Genomic DNA, 26,347 nt, shown 5'->3' with positions numbered 1-26,347 from the left:
AAGAAGCAAGTTGAAGCCAATTAGAAGCACCTAAAAGAATGCTGCATTTGAATTGTTTATAAGTCTCATGCCATGTATTACACCAACCTTTATAGTTGTACATGGCTGAATATTTAATGAACACTACTATTATCATGAGGTACAATTGCCGATTTTATCAATCACTGTAAATATATTATTTTAAGAGTCATTTACACCCAAATCTGATATTCAGATGGATGGGTGGTTATGTGGTTGCCATAAAGGTGAGTCACGTGCCTTCCTCTATCTCTCAGTTACTCCATCAGGAAGATAAACCCGTTGGAATTCCCATTCCGCCCTAATTGACGTGACAATTGCAGAGCAATTATGGTGTTCTTATCAAGAACTAGGGGAAGTTTTTTTCAGCTCTTGCCTCCAAGAGATATGAACAGCTGGTGTTTTATCCCTTAAGTACCCACTGAAAACCTAAATATGTCTTGGGTTGAACAGACATATAATATATGAATATTTATGTGGAATTTGATCTTTCAGGCACACTAGAGTTGGGCTTTTCTAATATGCCTTGAATTCAAGCTGCTTATTTACAAAACTGAGAAAATGTTATGCTGGATTCACTATAAGGTCCCTTTTCCCATCCTAAACTTCGTGCCCCTTGTTTACCATTAATAAAACAGGCAGTTTTAATAAACCTGTCACTGGCCTGATAGCTTTAACATTTCACAGGCAGATATCCATTTTCAACAAAATCGTGCAGGTAATAGCTGTTCATTCCCAGGTTAAATATCCATTCCTTTTCATTGCCTGTTATGTAATCAGGGATTTTATTAGCTTTGTAATATTCAGTAAAGAGGACCTCTCCAATCTTGTTCACTGCTTACGTTTATGAAAGTATTTGAAAGCCAAATATCATGTCCAGGTACCTCTGTGTTGTGTGTTTGTGTGCAGTCCTAATCTGTGTTGTGTGTGTGTATGTGTGCAGTCTTAATTTGTGTTGTGTGTGTGCAGTCTTAATTTGTGTTGTGTGCGTGTGTGTATTCTTAATCTGTGTTGTGTGTTTGTGTGTGTGCAGTCTTAATCTGTGCTGTGTGTGTGTGTAGTCTTAATCTGTGTTGTGTGTTTGTGTGCAGTCTTAATCTGTGTTGTATGTGTGTGTGTGTGCAGTCTTAATCTGTGCTGTGTGTGTGTGTAGTCTTAATCTGTGTTGTGTGTTTGTGTGCAGTCTTAATCTGTGTTGTATGTGTGTGTAGTCTTAATCTGTGTTGTGTGTGCAGTCTTAATCTGTGTTGTGTGTGTGTGCGGTGTTAATCTGTGTTGTGTGTGTGTGTGTGTAGTCTTAATCTGTGTTGTGTGTGTGCAGTCTTAATCTGTGTTGTGTGTGTGTGTTTGCAGTCTTAATCTGTGTTGTGTGTGCAGTCTTAATCTGTGTTGTGTGTGTGTGCGGTGTTAATCTGTGTTGTGTGTGTGTGTGTGTGTGTAGTCTTAATCTGTGTTGTGTGTGTGCAGTCTTAATCTGTGTTGTGTGTGTGTTTGCAGTCTTAATCTGTGTTGTGTGTGCAGTCTTAATCTGTGTTGTGTGTGTGTGCAGTATTAATCTGTGTTGTGTGTGTGTACAGTATTAATCTGTGTTGTGTTTGTGTGTGCAGTCTTAATCTGTCTTGCGTGTGTGTGCAGTATTAATCTGTGTTGTGTGTAGTCTTAATCTGTGTTGTGTGTGTGTGCAGTCTTAGGGGCAGATCCACAAAAGGATTACACCGGCGTATCTATTGATACGCCGGCGTAATTTAAAATTTCCCGCGTCGTATCTTTGTTTTGTATCCACAAAACAAGATACGACGGCATCTGGGATCGATCCGACAGGCGTACGTCTTAGTACGCTGTCGGATCTTAGATGCAATATTTCGGCGCCCGCTAGGTGGCTTTTCAGTCGATTTCCGCGTTGAGTATGTAAATTAGCTAGTTACGGCGATCCACAAACATACGTCCGGCCGGCGCATTTTTTAACGTCGTTTTCGTTCGGCTTTTTCCGGCGTATAGTTAAAGCTGTTGTTATGAGGCGTACTCAATGTTAAATATGGCCGTCGTTCCCGCGTACAATTTTGAAATGTTTACGTCGTTTGCGTAAGTCGTTTGCGAATAGGGATTTGCGTAGAATGACGTCGCCGTCGGAAACATTGTTTTGTTCCGGGTTAATTTCGAGCATGCGCACTGGGATACCCCCACGGACGCCGCATGCGCAGTTAAAAAAACGTTGTTTACGTCGGGTCACGACGTATTTACATAAAACACGCCCCCATCATTTCCATTTGAATTCCGCGCCCTTACACCGCAAAAGATACACTACGCCGCCGTAACTTACGGCGCAAATTCGTTGAGGATTCAAAACAAAAAAAGTAAGTTACAGCGGCGTAGTGTATCTTAGATACGCTACGCCCGGCGCAATAATGCGCCGTTGTACGTGGATCTACCCCTTAATCTGTGTTGTGTGTGTGCAGTCTTAATCTGTGTTGTGTGTGTGTGTGTCAGTCCTAATGTCTAAAATAATCAGCGCAAGACTTATAAAGCATTAAATAAATTGATGGTTGGCTTGTCTGGGTCTACCCCTGTTTTACTCTGTGATAATAAATATACTGGGGCAGATTCAGATAGGAGATACGACGGCGTATCTCCTGATACGCCGTTGTATCTCTAAGGCCGGCCGGTCGTATCTATGCGCCTGATTCAGAGAATCAGTTACGCATAGATATCCCTAAGATCCGACAGGTGTAACTGTGTTACACCGTCGGATCTTAGGCTGCAATTCCAGGCCGGCCGCTAGGTGGCGCTTTTGTATCTTTTACACGTTGAATATGCAAATGAGGAGTTACGCCGATTCAGAAACGAACGACCGCCCGGCGCATTTTTTTTACGTCGTTTGCGTTCGGCTTTTTCCGGTGGAAAGTTACCCCTGCTATATGAGGGGTATGTGCGGCGTATCCTATGTTAAGTATGGCAGTCGTTCCCGCGCCGAGTTTTGAAATTTTTACGTCGTTTGCGTAAGTCATTCACGAATACGGCCGGACGTAATTTAGGTTAACGTCGAAACCAATGACGTCCTTGCGACGTCATTTGGAGCAATGCACGCTGGGAAATTTTGCGGACTGCGCATGCGCAGTTCGTTCGGCGCGGGGACGCGCCTGATTTAAATATTACACGCCCCCTACGCGCCGAATTTTAATTCGGCCAGGGGATTTACGCTACGCCGCCGCAAATACAGGCAAGTGCTTTCTGAATAAAGCACTTGCCTCAAAAACTTGCGGCGGCGTAACATAAATCAGATAGGTTACGCGGATCTAAAGATCCGCTAACCTATCTGAATCTACCCTACTGTCTTCAATTAAAGCAACAAACAAGGTAAAACTGTTGCTTCAGAAGCAATTGGATTGCAACAGAAACAATTTTCTCGCCTGCACCGAAAAAAAAAGACACCAAAGATTTAACAAGGCCTTTTCCTTTTATCTCAGTTCATTATTATAATACTTTTTTTTTACTTCTTTAGGTGTTGGTATCTGTGTGCAGCCATTGTATCTTGGAGAAATTGCTCCCAAGAACATCAGAGGCCTTGCAACAGTGGGCATTAATATTTTCTTAACTGGTGGAATCCTGACAGGACAAGTTATTGGTTTACGGTATGTAGAGTAGCATATTACAAATGTTACATTTATGTAAGAGTATTGCACTTCCTTTAAAGCAGTTGTAAATTAAAACTAAACTTTTTTTTTTTTAATATAATAAACATGCTATATAGTACTTACCTGCCCTGTGCAATGGTATTGCACAAAGTGGCCCCAAACCTCCTCTTCTATGGTGTATGGTCCATTGACAAACACAGCCACGCTCCCCAACCCCCACCTCTGTTCCCTCATCACTGTATTCGATTGACAGTAGTAGAAGTCAATGGCTCCCACTGCTGCCTCCATGTCGTGTGAGGGGAGCAGCGCTGCAGATGGTTCGAATTAGGACTTGGGTATAGTTCCTTTTCTTCCTGGTTTTCAGGGAGAGGTGCATGCTGGGCGATTTTTAGGCACAGTAATGCCCAGAGACTCCTGGGAAATGAGTGTCATCATTTCCCAGAAGACAATGGGGTCTTAAGACATGAAGTCGAACCACCTAGGACCAGGAACTAGGCAGATTACGAAATCTGCCTGGTAACAGCCAGATAGAAGTGAGTAAAAAAAAATTGTTTTCAATTTTTTTTTACATTAAAGGCAAGCTGTTAATAGAAAGTTCATTTTTAGGGTGGAACTTCGCTTTAAGAGGAGGGGGTTTTACAAGGTTGGTGTGACATTTTTTTTCATAAAACCAAGAGGGTCTTGTTTTAGTTGAGAATTCACCCAGGTATGTCTTTCTGTCTGTGTATGGGTCTGTTCATCCAGCTGTAAAATCCTATATAATCTGCACCTCCAGCTCTCACTAGTGCACCAGGCTGGGGAGGAGGTGGGCATGGCTAGCTTTGCCTGTTGGATTTCTGAGCTCCGGCTATGCCCTATCAGTTGATGGAGGGTAATATACAGTTTTCATCTAACTCTGAATCACAACAGAACAAAAGTACATGTACTTCTGTGACTTTTAAGAAAAGTAAAGCCAAAAAAGATTTGGCAATATTTCTCCTAAAATGTGCTTTGCTGGCGGGTATATGCAGAGGGGCAAGAGCAAAAACACATCTGCCTGTCTGGAGAACCTTAGAAGTCTGCTATGCTGTAGAGTGTAGTAGGAGAATCTGCTGCCAGTGCCAGAGGACATTGCATGGAGATCTCACTGTTTAACGTAATAAAGCAATATTAAACCCAAAACCAAAAATGTAATATATTACAGCATACCAATCATTTAATGTGGTGGCTGCATTATTTTTCTTTTTAACCACTTGCCAACTGTAAAACTTAGATATACTGCGCAAAGTGGCACGCCTGCGCCAGATTACATACATAGTACGTGATCCGACACTTCTGGAGCTGGGGCGTGCATGTGTACTGCCGGCGGCCCACTCCTGCTTTGATTACACACAGCGGAGCTGATCTGCGGCACCCGCCGATCCTTTGGTACAGAGAGAGCATGGCGGTCTGCCTATGTAAACAAGGCAGATTGCCGTTCTGTCAGTACAGAAGGCATGGATTCTGTGTTCCTGCAAAGCAGGGACATAGATCCATGCCTTCCCCTAGTACAAGCACCACCCCCCCACAGTAAGAAAACACCAGCTAGGCACGCAGTTAACCCTTGGAGCGCCCCTGATGTTAACTGCTTTGCAGCTAATATAATTAGTACAGTGACCGTGCATATTTTTTAGCACTGATCAGTGTATTCGTGTCATTGGTCTCCAAAAAATGTCCAGTATCCAATTTGTCCGCCACAGTCCTGCTATATGTCGCTGATGGCCACAATTACTAGTAAAACACACACATATATATACATTTTTTTTTACCAAAAAAGTAGCAGAATACAGATTGGACTAAATTTATAAAGAAATACAATTTTTTTTTTTTTTTAAATGTTGGTCTTTTTTGTTTATACTGCAAATAAATTGTGGTGATCAAATACCACCAGAAGAAAGCTCTATATGTGGGGGGAAAAAAGGACTTTTTTGCATGACCACGCAATTGACAGTTAAAGAAGTTGTAAAGGAAAAAAAATGTTTGCCTAAAATTAATGTCTGCAAGGTAGACAGACAGAATAGTGTAATGATTCTGTTAAAAAACTAGTAAATACCTATTAAATTCCTTCATCTATATCACCTCCAGCGTTCTAGTTTCTGTTTTCTCATTCACTTCCTGGTTTGCAGCGCTCGTTCATGTAAGAACTACATTTCCCAGTATGCATTGCGGCACACCCAGTAATTCACACCTCCTTTAAGTCTCTAACACGTAGAGAGCATCCTGCCGCAAACATGTAGTTCCCAGGAGGGGGCGAGCACGTTACTGATCACCGCAGTAAAGCCTCCCTTCACGGTGGTCAGTAAAATCAGACAAGCAGGAAGTGAACAGAACAGAGAAGAAATAGAGCAACATCTGAGCAAAAACAAACAATGAGGAAGTGAAAAGAGGAATGTCTGCAGGTAAAGGATGCCTATTATGAAAAATAAATATTTACTTTACAACCCCTTTAAAGTAACGTAGTACCGTATTGCAAGAAATGGCCTGGTCATGAAGGGGGTAAACCTTCCAGCGGTCAAGTAGATCCAAACTGAGCAGCAATATTCCATTTAACGGGCCTCTGTATAACTATTGATACCATTTTGTAAAACGCATGAAGATGAATAAATAGACAGAGTTGGAGCGTAAGTAAGATAAAAGTAAAATTATCGGGTTTTTTTCACCAATAGAATGCAAATCAATGTAGGTGAGTTGAGTGCAGTGTGTACATGTCATGTGCCTTGTTCATTATCAAGTAAGCTTTAACATTTTGCAAAAAAAAAAAAAACATTTAAAAAAATTGCAAAGGGGTGAAACAAATCAACCCTTTTATCCCATAACTATCCTATAAAGAAACTAGTACTGATTACTGAATACTTTATTCATGACTGAAGATTAGTAAGCATTTATCTCCTACATGTATTCATCAGGGAAGTACTTGGCCGTGAGAACACCTGGTCTTTATTGCTGGCGTCCACTGCAATACCGGCTCTTCTACAACTAATTGTCTTGCCGTTCTTCCCGGAGAGTCCCAGATACCTTTTCATTGACAGACATGATGAATTTCAATGTCAAAAAGGTAAACTGAAAAACATGCAGTTTAGGAATGCATTATCCTTTTATTGATCATTACCTAAAAAGTTAGAAACCGTCTATATATCCCACAGTGTAGTACTCCCTCACAGTCCACATATCTTTGTATTTCCCAGCATTGAAAACCTTATATGGTTCAAACCATTATCAGATGGAGATGGATGATATACAAAAAGAATCACAAGCTTCAAATGGTGAGAAACCAAAAAAGATGCTTGAGTTGTTCTTCGATCGGACCATAAAGTGGCAGCTTATATGTGTTATCATCGTCAACATGGGACAGCAGCTTTGTGGGATCAATGCAGTAAGTATGTAGAAGGATTTTATGCCAACATCTTATTGGCACCATATAAGGTCAACTTACTAAGGAGCTGTGTGATTGGGCTTTTATTTGCTTTAGTTGGGGTTCATGGGAATGCAAAACATGCTTGAAACAGGTCGAATGGAGGTCAAATACACCTGTTAATGAATTCTGAATGATCTCAGATGTGTCCCAAACTGATATCATTGATATAGGCTTAGAGCCCATTAACACAAGCCCTAAGGCCTCGTACACACAACCGAGTTTCTCGGCAAAAACCAGCAAGAAACTTGCTGGGATTTTTTTTTTTGCCGAGGAAACCGGTCGTGTGTACATTTTTCGATGAGGAAACTGTCGAGGATCCCGTCGAGCCAAAAAGAGAGCATGTCTTCTTTTTCCTCAATGGGAATGGAGAAACTTGCCTTGTCGAGTTCCTCGACAGCCTAACAAGGAACTCGATGAGGAAAACGATGTGTTTCGCCCGTCGAGTTCCTCGGTCGTGTGTACGAAGGCTAAAGGTTTATTGCACAGTTCTCTACCTTGCCAGACACTACCAGCTACATCTCCAGCCATATTATTTTGACTCCAACTTTAAGATCCATATGGTATGTCTGGATGATGGATACAACCATCTTTAACCCATGATGTTCTGAATGATTTGAATTTTTGATATACACTCTCTTTCAATCAGACCTGTTTCGAGGGGAAAGAACTACCTCTCCTCTATAGCTATGGTCTATATAGAGTTATACCACTTAGGCCTCGTACACACGAGGGGACATGTCCGATGAAAACGATCCGTGGACCGTTTTCATCGGACATGTCCGCTCGGAGATTTCGGTCTGATGGTTGTACACACCATCAAACCGAAATCCGCGCGGACAGGATACGCGGTGACGTGGCCGCGACGATGACGCGGCGACGCGCGCGACCCTGGAAGGTCAATGCTTCCACGCATGCGTCCAATCACTTCGACGCATGCGAGGGCTTTCGGCCGAGCGGACATGTCCGGTAAGTCGTACAGACGACCGAACATGTCTGACGGACAGGCTTCCAGCGGACATGTTTCTTAGCATGCTAAGAAACATTTGTCCGCTGGAAACCTGTCCGATCTGCCGGAAAATTGTCCAGTCGGCCGTACACACGACCGAACATGTCCGCTGAAACTGGTCCGCGGACCAGTTTCAGCAGACATGTTCGGTCGTGTGTACGAGGCCTAAGTTATACAATAAGACCATTCCACATTATACGGACCTCTGGCTGATTTCATTCACGTTTTCTGTTGCTTGTGCGCTGCTCTGACGGACATTTATTTTTGAGTTATGTTCTTCGTCTTTTTGGGTGGAGAATCAACATTTGGTATATAAGCCACAGATCTGGAACCCGCAGAAGATCTGCATCTTGTTTTTCGAAAACGTGTTGAAAGTTCTGTCTGTCTGACAAAGCTCTGGGCTTTTCCTTGCAGCTGGTTTCCATTTCTGTTCCCAATATTTGTGTTTGTTGCGTATATCCCCATGTTTATATAATATCAATGTGCAATACATTTTGAATACTTTTTTACTATCAAACTGTTTGTGGCCCGGGTTTAAAGTCCCAATCTGAGGAATTCGTGTTCTGACTCTATGTATCAGGGATGTGGTCCACAATCAGTTTAAGTAATTAGTTGCAGTAGAGCAGCTTGAGCCAACCTTTTGAAGAGTGAGGGCCACTTAAGTGACTTGGTAACCGGTCGCGGGCCCCAATGAGCAGAGCGGGTGGATGGCAGCCCATTCTACACTATAGAGCGTTTGTAAATGGACACAAGTCCATTTACATCTGCCACTCCTTAGAGGTGAATGGAGGGTCCAATTGGGTTGAACTGTGTGAAAGGGGCCTACGGCTGTTTTGACAACGATGTACTACCAACACGAGTGCAGCACATTTCCCCTGTGGCTTTCCTGCAGGTTAGCTGCACTTTGCCATAGACTTCTATTATATCCTGTAGGTGTGGTGCACTTTCAGAAAGATCACCACACTCTCAGTCTATGGCTCAGTGCAGGTAACTCGCAGGTGCACTGCTCTGCACCTGTAGATCAGTTTAAAAGCAGCCCAGTAACCACTGTAGAACAGATATGCCCATATATACACAGTGATTTTAGTAATAAACGTACCTTTAATAACAGTATTCTATTCTATTCCATCCCAGAGCAAGAGGTCGCGGGCCACATGTGGCCCCCGGGCCATTGGTTGGGCACCCCTACAGTAGAGGGTCTCTTTAAGGTTTATTGCACAGGTTTCTTTGGGGCTCTGTAAATGTATAGTGATGAATAACTTTCAGTTCTCAGGAAAGGATGTAAGCTGAATAAAGTAATTGGGGAAAAAAAGAGAAAATATCACAATTTCTGTCAGTAGTGATCAGGGCTGGGACAGGGGGGGGGGGGCAGGAGTGGAGGCTGCCCCAGGCTTAGGTGTCATGTGAGGTGGGGGGGCACCACTTGGAGCAGTATTTAGTGCAGAGCAGTGCTTGAGGGATATTTTGTTGACACATAGGGGTAGATTTACTAGGCAAATAGACTGTGCAGTTGCACTCTGCAAGAGTAGTTGCTCCAAAGCTTAGTAAATGTACAGAAGCTATGCAGACTTCAATTTTGCAATCATGTGCAGGCCAAAATGCATTTTTTTTATTTATTTTTTCCTTGCACGTGATTGGGTATTCTTTGCAAAGTGAAGGTCTACCTAACTTGCTAAGCTCTGGAGCAACTGCACTTGTAGAGTGCAACTTCACTTTGCAAAGTGTACAGTCCATTTGCCTTTAGTAAATCAATCCCATAAGGCTCATAGAGGGGCACAGTTTGGCATCTTCGCCCGGGCACTAGATGACCTTGTCCCAGCACGAGTAGTGATATTCATCTTTAGGGGGAGTTCTTATGCTTTAATCTAGGCTGCTCACAAAAACAAGTCCTCCAAGAAAGACGGCTTTCATGCAAAACAGACAGATGCCAAACACAAGATCGGTGAAAAAGGTTAACATTTTTCTTTTCCTTTTTATTTGCTCAGAATCTAGATTGTATGTCTAGTCAGCTCTTTCTCCAAAGAAGCTGGCTTTTTAAAACCCCAAATATGTAGTAATGTTTTATCTTGAAGAATTTGAGCAAGTAAAAAGGAAAAGAAAAGATTTCAATGTTTGACTTCTGAACCGTTGTCTTCACCACTCCCTCCTTCCATAGAACTACTAGAAATGTACAGTTTTACTTCCTATTATTTTTCGAATTACATTAATTTAAGAGAACAAACCCACCATGCTTGGTGTATTATTAGTTTGTTTACCTAAATTACCTTCTTGATCTAAACGAAATACATACCGCAAATCTGAAAAATTCTAAATGATATATATTGGGGGTTATTTATGAAAGGCAAATCCACTTTGCACTACAAGTGCACTTGAAATTGCACTGAAAGTGCACTTGGAAGTGCAGTCGCTGTAAATCTGAGGGGTACTGTAGATCTGAAATGAGGGGAAGCTCTGCTGATTTTATCAATCATGTGCAAGTTAAAATGCTGTTTTTTATTTTCCTTGCATGTCCCCCTCGGATCTACAGCAACTGCACTTCCAGGTGCACTTTCAGTGCATTTTCACGTGCACTTGTAGTGCAAAGTGGATTCTCCTTTAGTAAATAACCCCCATTGTGTTACTCCAATGAATGTAAAAGCGGTCACACAAAAACATTATATTTTAAACATGGTTTGTGTTCCTCCTCCTATTTTTGATTATTTGTGCATGTCTGCCTACTGTTACCTATCATTATGTATGGCACATTCTCCAAGACATTACAATCCAAGGTACTATAGCTCTCTCATAGAGCGAAAAGCAAATTCAAGTATTTCCCAGCGGCAAATAAATGATGAACATTGGAATAAAATTCTTTATACTATTACTAAAAAATGTGCAGCTTTTATTATCCGGTTTGTCTTTACAGATCTATTTTTATGCAGAATACGTATTTAAAAATGCTGGGATACCCGAACAAAACATTCCATATGTTACACTGGGAACTGGAGTCTGTGAATGTATCACAGCTCTAACATGTGTAAGTCACTTGTTTTATTATACCGATTTATTCTTCAACTTTAAACATATTCAAAGGCAATTCCATCCTAAATTTATATTTAAAATACAGGTTTCCTACATCTCACAAGGACTTAAGGAACTCGGCTCACCATAATTCTCCTTGGACTTGTGTTCCTTTCTACCCTTGGGTTTTCTCACTTCTCCTCCTGCTGCATTTTTACCAAATAAAATAAATCACCAACCCAGCAAATTACCAACCTCATCTTTTACTGGTGGTTTTAGGAATTCAAGTACAGAAATCTTGACCCGGGAGTATAGAAGAGCTGTAAAAAATGTTAGCTAGTTTAACTCTACAGCATCTACAAACATCTGAACTTTGTTATGTTCTTTACTCTCTCTAACAAGACAAACCTTTTGACCATAGGCGTGCGCATTGGGGTGTGGCGGGTGTGCCTGGGCACACCCTAACCACCCTGAGCGCAATAAGCACAGTGGCAGTTGGGTGGCCAATGCAGAAAGGAGATACAAGCAGAGTGGCAGCAGGAGCGGGCTCTGGAACCCTCTCCGTGTACCAACACCTGGCACAGGATGGAGTACACTGTTGGCGGCTGTTTTTTTTTTTACCATTGGAGCCTTCCGTTCCTCTTCCTCTAGTGTCTACACACACAAATCCCTCCCTGCTCTCCTTATACAACAGAGGAGGGGGTAGGGCGGAGTATCCACTTGGCCGCTTTAGCCTCACACCCGCAGCATCAAGAGAAGCCCGTGGCGGCAGCCTGACCAGCCACAGTAAGTTTAAGATTTTGTTCTGCAGGGGAAAGGAGAGCTGCTGTGGGTATGGGACAGGAAAGGTTGATCTCTGTTCACTCCTGAACTGTGCACAATGTGTGTAGCACACATCTGAACTCCGCATTCTGTGCATAGCGCACTCCTGAACTCTGCACAATATGTGTAGCTTACATCTGAACTCTGTACATAGTACACGCATGATCTCTGCTCACTCTTGAACTGTGCACCCTGTGTGTAGCGCACACCTGAACTCTGCACTCTACATAGCGTACTTCTGAACGATGGAACTTTGTAGCACACATAGCACACGCGTGAACTTTGCACCCTGTACCTAGCTTTTTCTCCTGAACTCTGCACTCTGTACATAGCGCACTTCTGAACTCTGCACTCTGTCCAAGCATGTCTCCAGACCTAAACCCTAATTAGCATCTGTGGGTCATTCTCAAGCAGAAGGTGGAGGAGCGCAAGGTCTCTAACATCAACCAGCTCTGTGATGTCGTCATGGAGGAGTGGAAGAGGACTCCAGTGGCAACCTGTAAAGCTCTGGTGAACTCCATGCCCAAGAGGGTTAAGGCAGTGCTGGAAAATAATAGTGGCCACACAAAATTTTGTCACTTTGAGCCCAATTTGGACATTTTCACTTAGGGGTGTACTCACTTTTGTTGCCAGCGGTTTAGACATTAATGTCTCTGTGTTGAGTTATTTTGCGGGAACAGCAAATTTACACTGTAATACAAGCTGTACACTCACTGTGTTCTCCCATGAAAGGATATAATAAAATATTTACAAAAATGTGAGGGGTGTACTCACTTTTGTGAGATACTGTATGTGTGTATATATATATATATATATATATATATATATATATATATATATTGTAAGGGGTTAGCTCGGTAGCGGGGGTGTGTGACCCCCTGGATGGGTTCACTACACACTGAACGATACAGAGAAACAGCCGAAGACTGTTGAAAACATTTGGTTTATTCTTCTATCTTGCTGGAAACAAGTGCAAGCATCCAAACAGCATAAACAAAATCAAACACAAAATAAACCCTGGCCACTTGGGGCGTCTACCTTCGGCACACAGGAACCTATCTATGGAGTCTGGCACAGCCTACTGCTGGGCCGACACTGCTGGTCATACAGCAGAAAAACAATAGTCTTTTGATTTTTTTATTACACAGAAAAATCAACAGCACCTCACCTCTTCAGAAGTATTTCTGCTCACTGCTCTCCTTCACTCAAAAAGCCTCAGGATGCAGCAATCAGTAGTAATTCTCTGGATTACTTATAGAGGCCTTAATTGCCTCATTCTGAACAGCTGAAGTTTTCCAACACCCTTAAACCTTCTGCAGCCAACACCTGATAATAATTGGTGTATTGTCTAAACAAGGCAAAAATGTATCTCCCGTCTGTGACAACACCCACAGATTTACCTGACTTCCTGTCACAATATATATATATATATATATATATATATATATATATATATATATATATATACACACAAATGTGGATCTACACTATGATGGTTGCTTGGGACAGTAGAAATATTTGTCAAACTGTGGCTACCACAAACTCTGAGAAAATATAAGAAACACCCATTATATGAGTTATATGTTCCACATTTATATATTGATATGATATGATACCTTGCACACCAGGACCCCAAGTAATAAAGGAGGGCTACTAGTGTGAGACTGGCAGTGCTCTATTACTCCTAATGCTTCCTCACACAAGGGAGAGCAGGGGGTGAACTTATCAGTGTGCTGCTGCTCTTTCATTGTTCAGTCAGCAAAGCTTGTATGTGGATTTTAAACCATTCTTCCCATGTACAACAACAGTGGTTCTCAACTCTCCCTGGCCTGGATCATCCAAAGGAACACAGCGCTTAATGGAAAATTACCACACAATGGTGCTAAAATGTCTCAATATAACAGTTCTCTGTGGTAAAATTCTGCCAAATAAATCATATGTTCAAACAATCCAAAATAAAAAATGTTTTTCAATTAAAAAATGGCATCATAAGCCTTGTAGGATAAAATAATTAAGACAGTAAACTAGCATGAGCCTGTATGGTGGGGGCAAATTCATAAGATGTTGCATACCAGCCCATAAAGGTGGAGGAAACCCAGGAGGACAGTTGGTGCATGATCCAAACAGTGATATGTCCAGGGGAACTTCAAGGGTGCTCCAAGGGGGGCTCTCACAGATGGTGGCCAAACACCGACCTGCAAACTGGAAGTGATGACACAGCAGACAGGAAGTGAGCTCAAACACACTAGGAGCAAGCTACCAGCTTACCATGGCAATGCGTTTCGAGACATTTTGCCACCATTTTGTGGCAAATTTCCATATAGCGTTCCTATTTGTATGTTTCTTTGAATTTATCATTCCACAACTCAGAGTGGAATAGTCTGAGCAGCTGGGTTAATGACCTTAATTACTTCTTTTTTCATCTACATACACTCAATTACAAGCTGGTAGCGCCTGGATGTTGGTAGTTTTTGTTCCAACCTAGACTATGCCCATCGATTGTCCACCTTGCCTTTGTACTTTCCTTAAATAAGAAGCCTATAACAGTTTTTTTTTGTATTTCTCCACTGGTAAGAATGGGTTTGTGCAATTAGGGCCTTGACCTTGCTGCTTATCCTTACATATTACAGCTGCTTGGGGTCCTAACTAGTTAGTGTTCATATAGTCCAGTTTTAATATTTAGTGCAATTGAGGCCGGGTACACCATTTATACTGTGACATATGGAGCCAGTGCATTTTTTTTCGTCATTTTTGTTGTTTAGTGTTGTGTTTTTTGTTTTTTTCTTTAAGTTGCATACACATTGCCACACAAACCAACTGCTGATGTGTGCATTTTTTTGTATGTAGATTACCCTCAGAAATATAATTTCCTGTTTGTATAACTGGCAAAAGTTAGCACAGAGCTTTTAGCAAAATTAGAAAGCATTCCGTTTAAAAGGCACAGCATTTTAAGACAGCACTTACATGATTTTTTTTTTTTTTTTTTTTAAAGACCAGAAATTTTATTTTGAAATAATGTTTAATCATTTCTGTTTTTGTATACAGGTTTGATTGAATAGCTGTCTTGTTTTCTGCAGTTCACTTAAAAGATTATTTTTTCAACACAAATGAATCACAGAGCATTTATTGCTTGGGCATAGCAGCAGTTATAGGGGTAGGTTGGCAATCTTTGTACCTGCTGACACACAAGACAGATCCTAATAATGGTATAACACAAAGGTGTGTACTTACTGCCTGTGTGTAAGAAACACTTTAAAGCGTGGTGGGGGATGCCAGTGAAATGCACATACAGTGTATTATTGCTCCATGACACGTGTTTTCAGGTTGAGGTGACAACGATACAGTATTTCGGAATGTGTTGGCAATAATGAAGCGAGTTCTGTATGTATAATTTATATTATTTTTCCCCACTTTTAGGGGCTACTCATAGATAGAGCTGGAAGAAGAGTCCTTATCATTGGAGGATACACTATGATGGCATTTTGGTGTATTTTAATGACTATAACCCTGACATTTCAGGTACAGGGTTTTCCAATAATACTAAATGATTATTGTCCTTTTTCTTATTATGTTTTAATAATTTTGGTATTCAGGCTGTAATCACTCTCTCTATTGGCTATTGCAACGGAACTCACAACCGTACCCCCCCCCCCACTTCTTTGTCCTTACCTGTCTCTCAAAATGGGTAGCTGTCGGTAGGTATGTGTAAGGTGTTCAAATACTAATATTTTGTACTGGCATTTTGTCAAAATTTTACAGAGTTAACTAACCCATTTTTCTGTGTTAAAAGAGAATGTAAATGTTGAGTTGATTTTGTTTACTTCATGCCCATTGCAGTTTGCCATCACATCTTTATCTCATGAGCAGCTTCTGATGGAAAGTTCTTATTCTACCTCAGGAGATTTCTATAACTGGAAGCAAAAAAGAAAAAGGTTGATTGTGTCTTTCTCAAGAGTGTACCACGTGGTATATGATAGGATAATGCAAACGCGTGATACAATAATCCTAGTGTGTCTTTTCTAATAATTCCTACTAAATGTACTAGTAAGAGAAAACATTAATGGGGCTCCTTCCATTAGTGCACTGCGATAACACTGTCAGGGTGAATAGGGATTCACATGCTTGCAAATCACAGGAGGAGCATGTGATTCTAAAATTATCCTAGTTTTGTGTTGTGCCTAATAATGCCACGTTATAAATGTACTATTAAACATTTACGGGTACCCCTTACAATAGTGCACTGTGAAAAGTCATGGGTGGATAGCAGTAGTGTATTTAGGTTGTGTGCTGCCCTAGGCCTGATTAAACGTGTGCACCCCCTAATTTAAATATGACCCACCCCTTCCTGTCAAAGCCACCCCCATTCTGTTTAAGACCTGCTCTGAAATTTTGGAGCCGGGACACTAGTTCTGAGAGCCTGAGGCAACAGATTCCCTTAATTTGCATAGATTTCCTCTCACTTCCTGTTTGGTTATGGGACAGGAAGTGAGAGGAAATCTTTGCAATGGGACAGGATGGTAAAAAATAAACTGACAGGGGCTATAACCCTCCCTTACTCTATCCAAAATTAAAAAAAATAAAAGTGTTGCCTATAGTTCTACTTTAAGCACAAATTTCTGATAGTTTTATGGAGAGGACTAAGAAGATATAACCATGCCAATGGTGTAGCAGAAAACATATAGCACAGTGAGGAAGGTTTGTGGTTCAGGCTGATAGGACAGTCAAAATTAGAAGCAACTTGCGTTACACTAAGTGTAGCACAAGCCGTCGTGGACTCTTTCCATGCTGCCCCCCTGCAAAGTGCTGCCCAAGGCCTGGGCCTTGTTGGTCTAGGCCAGGATACAGCGTTGATGGCAGGAATGCAAAGGCTTTCAATCCTCCAAGACCTATAAAGCCATCAAAGAACTGAATTAAACTTGGGTTAATAAATGACCCTTGATTCATTTTGAAAAGAAATGTAATGACTATGTGGCTCCTATTTCCTGGACATCTTGATACCCAATTTCCCCTCTCATTCCCCATCAGTTACCTACCCTTTCCCCTCTCTTACCAGTTCACTTCCCTTCCATTCTCTCTGGGTCACCCCCTTGGAGTAGAATACCAGATAATTATCTCTTCTACCCGATACATAAGACATTTAAAGCGGAGGGTGTACCTGTATTCTCTGGACAATATTGCGTGACACAAAGATGGGCGTTTTGGAAGTGATGCATTTTTCCCCTTTCTCTCATTATCCTCTCCCACTCCTGCCCCCCTCCCCTTTTTTTTCTTTCTTGTACAGTACACTTATACTCAACCAGAGAATTTGAACAATTTTGTCTTTATGCCACTACAGGATTTGCAGAATCAAGTACATTGAAACTTTAATCCCTACATGTAATGCCCTGTACACACGATCGGTTCATCCGATGAAAACGGTCTGATGGATTTTTTCATCAGATATCCGATGAAGCTGACTTTCATCAGTCTTGCCTACACACCATCAGTTAAAAAAACAATCGTGTCAGAACTCGGTGACATTTACACACCGATGTGCTAAGAAAAATGAAGTTCAATGCTTCCGAGCATGCATCGACTTGATTCTGAGCATGTGTTGATTTCTAACCGATGGATTTCCCCACAGACGATTGTTTTTTTCTATCGGTTTTTTAACCATCAGATCATTTTAAAACAGGTTCTAAGTTTTTTCACCGATGGGAAAAAAAACATCAGACCGTTTTCATCAGACGAACCGATTGTGTGTACGCGGCATAACACTTCTGCTTCTTGTCAAATGTTTCATTATATCTAACATGCTTAACCAACTTTCATGCAAGATCTTGTATTGTTACCCTAGCTTTCACTATTCATGTGTACAAGATCTCAATTGAACTTTCATGCAAGATCTTGTATTGTTACCCTAGCTTTCACTATTCATGTGTACAAGATCTCAATTGAACTTTCTGTGATGTTTCTTCCATGTATATGAGGAGTGATATTTTTAGTTATATTTCACTGTATACACTATTTTAAAATAAATAAAGGGGTTTAAAGGGGAATAACAAAGAATACCAACAGGAAATTAAAGTGAACCTGTACTACATCTTACACTTTTAAAAGTAAAAAACAAGTCCAAAGAGCAGAGACAGCACCACATTCTTAGAGAGAAATGTTCGTTTTGTGTCCCTTTTTAGATTTACTTTCACTTTATACTGGGATATGACTATTCTCAATAGCCACTGGGGAGGTCCTACTGAATGAATGAATGAATGACTTGTATAGCGCTACTCATGCGAACTGAATCGCCTCTGGGTGCTTTTTCCAGCCAGTGTCTGCTTGGCTGGTGCGGTCATTTTACCCCGTAGGATCGTGACACGCTTGGGACACACAGTCATACACACAGATATACATATATATACTGGGCCAATTTGGACAAGATGCAATTTACCTACCAGCATGTCTTTGGAGTGTGGGAGGAAACCGGAGTACCCGGAGGAAACCCACGCAGGCACAGGGAGAACATGCAAACTCCAGGCAGATGGTGTCGTGGTCGGGATTCGAACCAGCGACCCTTTTGCTGCTAGGCGAAAGTGCTACTCACTACACCTTGGACAGTGGCATGGCAGCCAGAAGGGATCATCCATGAGGTCAGGGTAAACAAGGCCCTAGTAAGAAGGGGGAACTTATTCAGAAGAGGCTTTTCTGACTAATAAGTATATTAGGCATATTGGTGTCAGCTCTTAGACAAGATTTGTACCTGCCCTAAAACCTAGGAACCTGCCCTAAAAACCACCTAACCTATTTGCTTACCTCATTAGGACAGCCATGACTTGTTTTGAATGGTTTGATCGTATCAGATCAATAATCCTCTTCACCACAGGCAATGCCTGCACAATGAACACTAAGGCCTCGTACACACGACCGAGAAACTCGATGGGCGAAACACTTTGTTTTGCTCGTCGAGTTCCTTATGAAGCCGTCGAGAAACTCGACAAGCCAATTTTCTCCATTTCCGTCGAGGAAATAGAGAACATGCTTTCTTTTTGGCTCGTCGAGTTTCTCGACAGTTTCCTCAACGAAAATGTACACACGACCGGTTTCCTCGGCAAAAAAATATCTCCCAGCAAGTTTCTTGCTGGTTTTTGTGTACGAGGACTTACAGGCTTGTAAACAGAGCATCTTCTGAGCATCTTCACTCCAGATCAGCAGGTCATGATTGTTAAAGGAGTTAAAGCAAAACTCCAGTCAAAGCTTTTATATATATATATATATATATATATATATATATATATATATATATATATATATATATATATATATATATATATATATATATATATATATAAACAAAGTGGGTAAGGGTTAGAATCGTTATGGCTGTTTCAGTAGCCATTTCGATTTTCCATCACATTATATGGTCACTGAAACAAGAAACAAGCAAATGCTAGGCATTTTCACTTCTACCGGCCGCAGTCCAGCCTCCCTAAAGCATCAAAAGCAGAGAACTGGCCCTTTGTTAAGAAAGTTTGATGGTCCCCTGCCACAAGGGATTGGGAAAGATTTTTTTCCCCCACTGGAGCAAATTGGACCTCACTTCATAAGGGTATCTTGTATTCCTCTGGATTGAAGGTTTAGGGTTTTGAGAATACAGGTATTTAATTTTTATTGTCTTTTTTTTGTCTTTTGGTTTAATTCCATGGACGAGTAATTTTTTAACCTAACCTTGTAACTATGTAACACACAGTAATTCACCTTTTCTAAAGTAGAGTGAGGAAGAGGGGGGGGGGGGTTTGATATATATGTCCGCATTAAGGAAATTAGAAAAGAACATGTACCAATGGAAGGAGCAAAAGACTAAAATATTAAAGAGTCCAACTTGATTCATTGATTTGCACTAAAAAGCAGCCAACGTGTTTCCAGACCAAGTAATACTCCCTTTTCATCTGGGCATCAGTTTTTTTTTCTCTTTTAAGTGTATTTTTGTGCGTGTACTCGAGAGAGGAGCCGGACTGCAGGAGTTGGGAGTAGGCAGGCCTCCCCCATCTGGGCTTCAGTTAGACCCCATGCACACTAGATGCCTTTCCTCCTGGAACGTGTTTAGGCGCGTCATACGTTTGGCCATGAATTCATTTCATTGGCCAGAATAATTTACGATCGGTTAGGTTAAAAAAAAATGTGCACAGAGTTCAATATATTTTATGCAGTATTACTGTAAAGTGATACAGAGTATTTTGCTGCAGCAAATAATAATTCTTTTTTTGCATTCCCATAGGATGCCTATTCATGGGTGCCGTATTTAAGCATGTCTGCAGTGCTTGCATTTATATTGAGCTTCGGTCTAGGGCCAGGTAAGATAAGCTACACATAAATTGCACTTCTTTGTGCTCTCTCTACTAGGATGCAGCATGAGAAACAGATACAGCTTGATTTTGTGTTGATTAGAGTGGCCCATTATATTACGGTACATCATCAAGATATTGTTCGCCTTAATTTCACAGGTGGCGTTACAAATACCTTAACTGCAGAATTGTTTACACAATCAGCACGAGCTGGAGCATTCATGATTGGTGGATCTGTAAACTGGATCAGCTTTTTTGTTATAGGAATGGTGTTCCCTTTCATAGTAGTAAGTATCATTTGTATGTGTTTCTCCTACAGTCACTTAAGTGCACATAGCATCTGGATTTTAGGTTGGTTTGACAGCCCTTGACCCTAGGGCAGGATTCATATGAAAGTAGTCTTGTCAGTAAAATCTTTAGGAATGTTTTCAGGCTTTATTCCAGTGCTTATATATCAGCATGTAAGTTGATCTGCCTTCATATGATCAGCCTCACCTGTTGTATTAGGAAACACTGAACCCCCAGCATATCTTAAAGCCTAGTACACACAATGAAATTATAGAAAGAATGATCATCCGTTTTTTTTTTTTTTTTGTCTTTTTGCATGCTAGTCTCCATATTGAAAACGAATAGGTTACTAAAGTATGAAAATTCTCGTACAACAGGATAAAAATTTGGAAGTGTTGTAATCAGTGGCGGCTGGTGCTCAAAAATTTTTGGGGGGCGCAAACAAAGGAAAAAAAAACATCAATTGCAGCCTCACTGTGCCCATCAATTGTTACCACTGTGCCATCAAACGCAGCCACTGTGCTATCAATAGTCGCCACTGTGCCCATCAAACGCAGCCACTGTGCCATCAATTGTTGCCACTGTGCCATCAATTGTCGCCACTGTGCCCATCAAACGCAGCCACTGTGCCATCAATTGTTGCCACTGTGCCATCAAACGCAGCCACAGTGCCATTAATTGCAGCCACTGTGCCATTAATTGCAGCCACTGTGCCATTATCGTCGCCACTGTGCCATTAAACGCAGAGACTGTGCCATTAATTGTCGCCACTGTGCCATCAATTGTCACCACTGTGCCCATCAATTGCCGCCAGTTTTCCCCGTAAAATGCCGCCAGTTTGCCCCATAAAACGCTGCTTGATTTCCCCAAAATACCGTCAGATTGCCCCCCCCTCCCTTTCTTGGGTCAGTCATCCTCCTCCACGATCCCTCGGTCTTCTCCAGCCCTCAATGTTGCTTCAGCCAATCAGGTGACCGGTATCCAGACCTGGTGAACCTGATTGGCTGAGACGTGTGTCAGTGTTAACCAGGAAACGCACAACCTGTGCGCCCTCTGGTTAACCATTTGGAAGCCGATTAGAGCCCACAGGCTGTAATCGGGAAGCCTATCAGAGCCACTGGCCCTGATAGACACTTCCAAAACACACCCACCGCTGTTATTCAGATGGCCAGCGCTCAACAGGGGGCCGGCCACCTGAACAGTGGTTGGCAGCAGCGACAATACATAGATTCATGCATTGCATGAATCTATGTATTGTTGAGTGACGGTGCAGGAGAGAAGGGGCGGCACTCTTGCGCTCACTATGGATGCACCACCACTGGTTGTAATGTATTTGTATTGTATTTTCAGACAAAAATTGTACTGACTAAACGAAAACGTATGATCTGGTATCGTCCGAGAATTGTATTTGTGTTTGTACGATATTCTGATCGAATGTACAGGGCTTTAGTTATGCAAATATCTGATAAAAGAATAATTTCCTGGTAAACAAAATAATTAAATAAGCTTTCTATCCCACTTGCACCACTGATGCCAGATTCCAACAAGACTGCTTGCATTGTGATCTCTGACTTATTACAGGCTTTTTAGGAGAGGCAGTGAGTGAATTAGAGGAGGAGGGAAAGTAGTAAACCAGACTATAGCTTGATTCCCAAATACACTATATTACCCAAAGTATTGGGACACCTGCCTTTACACGCACATGAACTTTAATAGCATCCCAAGTTCGTAGCGTTCAATATTGCATTGGCCCAACCTTTGCAGCTATAACAGCTTCAACTCTTCTGGGAAGGCTGTCTACAAGGTTTGGGAGTGTGTCTATGGGAATGTTTGACCATTATTTTCACATTTGTGTGGTCTGGCTATGATATTGGACGAGAAGGCATGGCTCGCAGTCTCCACTCCATACACACTATTAGATTTTCTGCAGATTTGTGTCTTCAGATTTACCAAAACCATATAATATGAGGTCAAACCTTAAGAGTTTACATTTATATATGCTTAGGAGAGAACTTCTGGCTCCCAGGCTGAAGAATCCTCTTGTATCCTCCTGTAAAGGGTACCATCCTGCTAAGTGAACACATGGCATCGGGTTGGGGACTCCCCCCTGATCCTTCTATTACCACTAGAAAACTATTGGCCAAGAAGCAGCTGCCTCAGCCTCTGAGGCAGGCGGTCTGGTGCTGTGCAGAATACACTAGCATCACTGCTAATAATGGATCCTGATGGCAGGGATCCAGTACAGCCTGTGGATACAGAGTAGCACCATGATGGTGAGTCTACCAAGGCCATCCTAGGGGCCATAGAGGCCAGCAAAACATTACCGATGGGGCAGGATTGACTCCCTGTCACTGGAGTGTGGCCTGATTGGACAAGACCTGAACAAGTTCAGGAGTCGTCTAACTACTGCAGAATCCCATATCTCTTATGTGGAAGATACCACTGCTACCACTTCTCATACTTTGACAGAACTGCAGCACACTGTAAAGATTAGAGATAGAGAACAGGTTGCGCCGCAATAATGTGAGGGTGGTGGGTCTCCAAGAGGCTTCAGAGGGGCCCAATACCGCTAGCTTTGCAGAAGCCTTCTTCAAAGATGTCCTGAAATAAACCCAGGTTTCTTCTGTCTACATTGTGCAGTGTGCCCATAAGGTCCCGCCGGGTCCACGTCCACAGAGGTTGCCGCCAAGGCGGTTTCTGGTTCGCTCCTTAAACTAGTGGGATCGGGACCTTGCGCTTGCTGCAGCCAGGAAACAACCCCAGCTCTGGGATAAAAATACCACCATCCACTTCTTCCCTTCAGAGGCATCGACGCACCTTTGTGGAAGTGAGAAAACGACTCCGGGAAAAGGGGCTCACCTACAGCATGCTGTATCCTAGTAAATTGCGTGTGGAACATCGGATTACGGTGAAATTCTTTGAATCTACTTTGGATGTCTCAGAGTGGCTGGATGCTCTGATTTGATGCTCCTGCTGTGGCATTGATGTGTGCTACCTTTTTGCCTATGAGATCCTACATGCATGGTAGACCCGGATTGCCGGCTCATTGAGGCTGTAGTCTGATTTTTTAAATTTTTGTTTTTTGAAGTTTTTTATTCTCTTTTCCCTTTTTTAATCTGCTCACCAAGACAGCCTTAATGTATTCCTGTGCATAAACGGACACATTCCATATTATATCCTGACAAGATATGTGGGAATTGGAGTTCTCTGTTGGATATATATATTTTTTTCTTTTGTTTGTGGACTGGAACTTTAAGACTTGAACTGTTGTTCCCCCCCCCCCTTCTTTCGTTTACTTGGGGGGACTTCAAGGTGTAACCCCATAGTAAAGTTTATTCAAGTTGGTTGTTTTGGGAATCAAGTCCTCCAACACAGTTCTCGTTTGTTTGAGAATACTATGCTGGCGAGACAGGGATTGACTTATTATTTTTTTAATCATGGGGATTTAATGAGTTAATGTGGAGTAACCACATTTGGCAAATTTTTGGGGGGGTTTTCTTTTTTTTTTTTTGTTTGTCACCCTCCTATGAGTGAATTATTTGCACTCTCACAGTTTCCGGTCTATTTATTAGAAACGGGCGCTCAGGCCCCAAAAGTTATTTGATAACACAATTTTTTTTCTGGTATATATGTATGTCTCAGCGTTGTAAGTGGTCGTGTATGGCTCTGGGCTCCATTTCTGTAATTAGGCTCCCATCTACTGGTTGCATTTGGTTACTACAGCCATGGCATCATGTCAGGGGACTCAATTCCAAATCTAAAAGGGCCTTAGTGCTGAAATATTTACAGGCTAGACATCCCCATATAATCTTTTTACAAGAGACCCACCTGTTGGGTAATAACATTTTAGCTCTAAAACGCCCTTGGATCCAACAAGCCATATTCTCCTCTTATGCCAGAGGAGTGTCCATCCTTGTACACAAGTCTTTACCATGCTCAATTGATGTTATAATTGATCCATGGGTCGGAGATGTATAGAGCTAAAATAATGCCATTGTTTGATGCTGAATTTAAAGTGTATTCCCCAGGTCCTGCCGTATTTGCCAGTTCTAAGCCCCGGTATATCTGCACCAGGAGCCCAGGGCTTATAAATCCTCACTCCAGTCTTGTGTCTACTCCATAGCTGACAGGACGGGCTATGCGGCTGCTGATTGGTCGGCGCTGACCAATTAGAATGCTCTAAAAGTCCCCCTAGAGGATTTCTAAGCCCTGGGCTCCTGACGCGGATGTACCAGGGCTTAGAATGTGCAATACAGGTCAGCAAGCCCGGAAGGGGACCTGTGTAAGTTTGCCTTACAGAGTTTTCCCTTTAAGCACCCATGATATATACTAGTATTATGTTCTTATTTTGAGCCTCAGAGTTATGCTGCGGGCCCAATGCTGACACGTGTTCTGAGTTTTATTTTTGGAATTGTTGGAGAGTGAGGTTTGGTATCAGACTGACTCAATTGTTCTGTGTTTGTTTTTGGTATGCTGTACGAAAATGACAATAAAAATTATTTTTCAAAAAAACATTCCCATAGACACACTCCTAAACCTTGTGAACAGCCTTCCTATAAGAGTCGAAGCTGCTATAGCTGCAAAGGGTGGGCAAACTCAATATTAAACCTAAACTAAGACTGGGATGCCATTAAAGTTCTGGTGCGTTTAAGGGCAGGTGTCCCAATACATTTGGTAATATAGTGTATGTTAATATAAACTACATATTTTGCTAAAAAATGATATAGTATGATGAAGTGTATTAACTACCACATAAGAAATGTTGTAAACTAATGTCATATGTTGCTTCAAATTTCTTCCTCACTGAAAAAAAAAAGTATAAATCTGCAAAAATAATTGCAATTCAACTTGTTTCCCCAGAGGGGATTGATTTTTATTCAACAAAAATGATGTTGCACTTTATGGGTATAAGTATGCCTTTTCTTGATTAGGGAAATAGCTGAGTGTTAAACAGTTTTGGACTTCCTTTTTAAAAATTTTGATCATCTTCCTAGAAAAAAAAAAAAAAAAAAAAAAAAAATATATATATATATATATATATATATATATATATATATATATATATATATATATATATATATATATATTTTTAATAATAAAAAATAATTATATATATGAGTGTAAAGTGTATTTAACAGCAGCTAATCATAGCTAGACAAAAGTCATATCATTGTGTGATGAACTTTAACTGCATTTTACTATACTGCTTTTTTTCCTTATCTTTCTAGAAAGGGTTAAATCAGTTTTGCTTCCTGTTTTTCCTCGTGGTGTGCATCTTAATAGCCACTTTTATTTACTTCATTGTACCAGAAACCAAGAACAAATCATTCCTCGATATCAAAGATGACTTTCAGAAACTGAACTTTGGTCAGGGGCACGAGAATTCCCAAGTGATAGCAGATGCCATGATGTGACATTTGTTCTTAGATACATTAAAGAATATTAAGAAACACTCGCTGTACAGATCTCTGAAGTGCCGTGCTTAACAAAACTACGGGGTACATGGAACAACAGCTGGAAATGTGTAGATTTAAAAGGAACCTGTAGCCAGGCTTTGGACATATTCTTAAATTCATCCTTAAAGTTTACAGAAGAAGCACTATAGTCATTCCTCTTCTCTCAACAGCCCGACTCATCCGGCTACGCCTCCCAGAGCTCATGTTCTATATTTAGATTAGAAGAATGGAAATCTACTAAGTTGGACCATCTAATTCTTTTACAAGACCCATTTTATTTAATATTCGCATAAGGTTGTCATCCACATATTTTTCATTGGCAGTGGTATTTTGTTTGCCCACTCTGGTTTTGTACACCTAAAACCAAATTTCTA

The 26,347-nt window shown here is 41.4% G+C and overlaps 1 protein-coding gene across 2 annotated transcripts in view; it reads left to right on the top strand.

Moving 5' to 3' along the window:
* LOC120937483 (solute carrier family 2, facilitated glucose transporter member 11-like) overlaps nucleotides 1–25,972 on the top strand; it is a 94,997-nt gene extending 69,025 nt beyond the window's left edge. For both annotated transcript variants that reach the window (XM_040350756.1, XM_040350748.1), the window contains exons 5-12: nucleotides 3,518–3,647; nucleotides 6,575–6,723; nucleotides 6,854–7,041; nucleotides 10,995–11,105; nucleotides 15,329–15,430; nucleotides 20,163–20,238; nucleotides 20,389–20,516; nucleotides 25,746–25,972. In XM_040350756.1, coding sequence (XP_040206690.1) covers nucleotides 3,518–3,647; nucleotides 6,575–6,723; nucleotides 6,854–7,041; nucleotides 10,995–11,105; nucleotides 15,329–15,430; nucleotides 20,163–20,238; nucleotides 20,389–20,516; nucleotides 25,746–25,931 — 1,070 coding nt within the window. In that variant the 3' untranslated portion in view covers nucleotides 25,932–25,972. The remainder of the gene's footprint in view (nucleotides 1–3,517; nucleotides 3,648–6,574; nucleotides 6,724–6,853; nucleotides 7,042–10,994; nucleotides 11,106–15,328; nucleotides 15,431–20,162; nucleotides 20,239–20,388; nucleotides 20,517–25,745) is intronic.
* Nucleotides 25,973–26,347: the final 375 nt, after the last annotated feature.

Source organism: Rana temporaria, chromosome 1 (assembly GCF_905171775.1).
Source record: "Rana temporaria chromosome 1, aRanTem1.1, whole genome shotgun sequence".
Taxonomy (NCBI): domain Eukaryota; kingdom Metazoa; phylum Chordata; class Amphibia; order Anura; family Ranidae; genus Rana; species Rana temporaria.
This window is presented reverse-complemented; position numbering and strand designations above follow the sequence as displayed.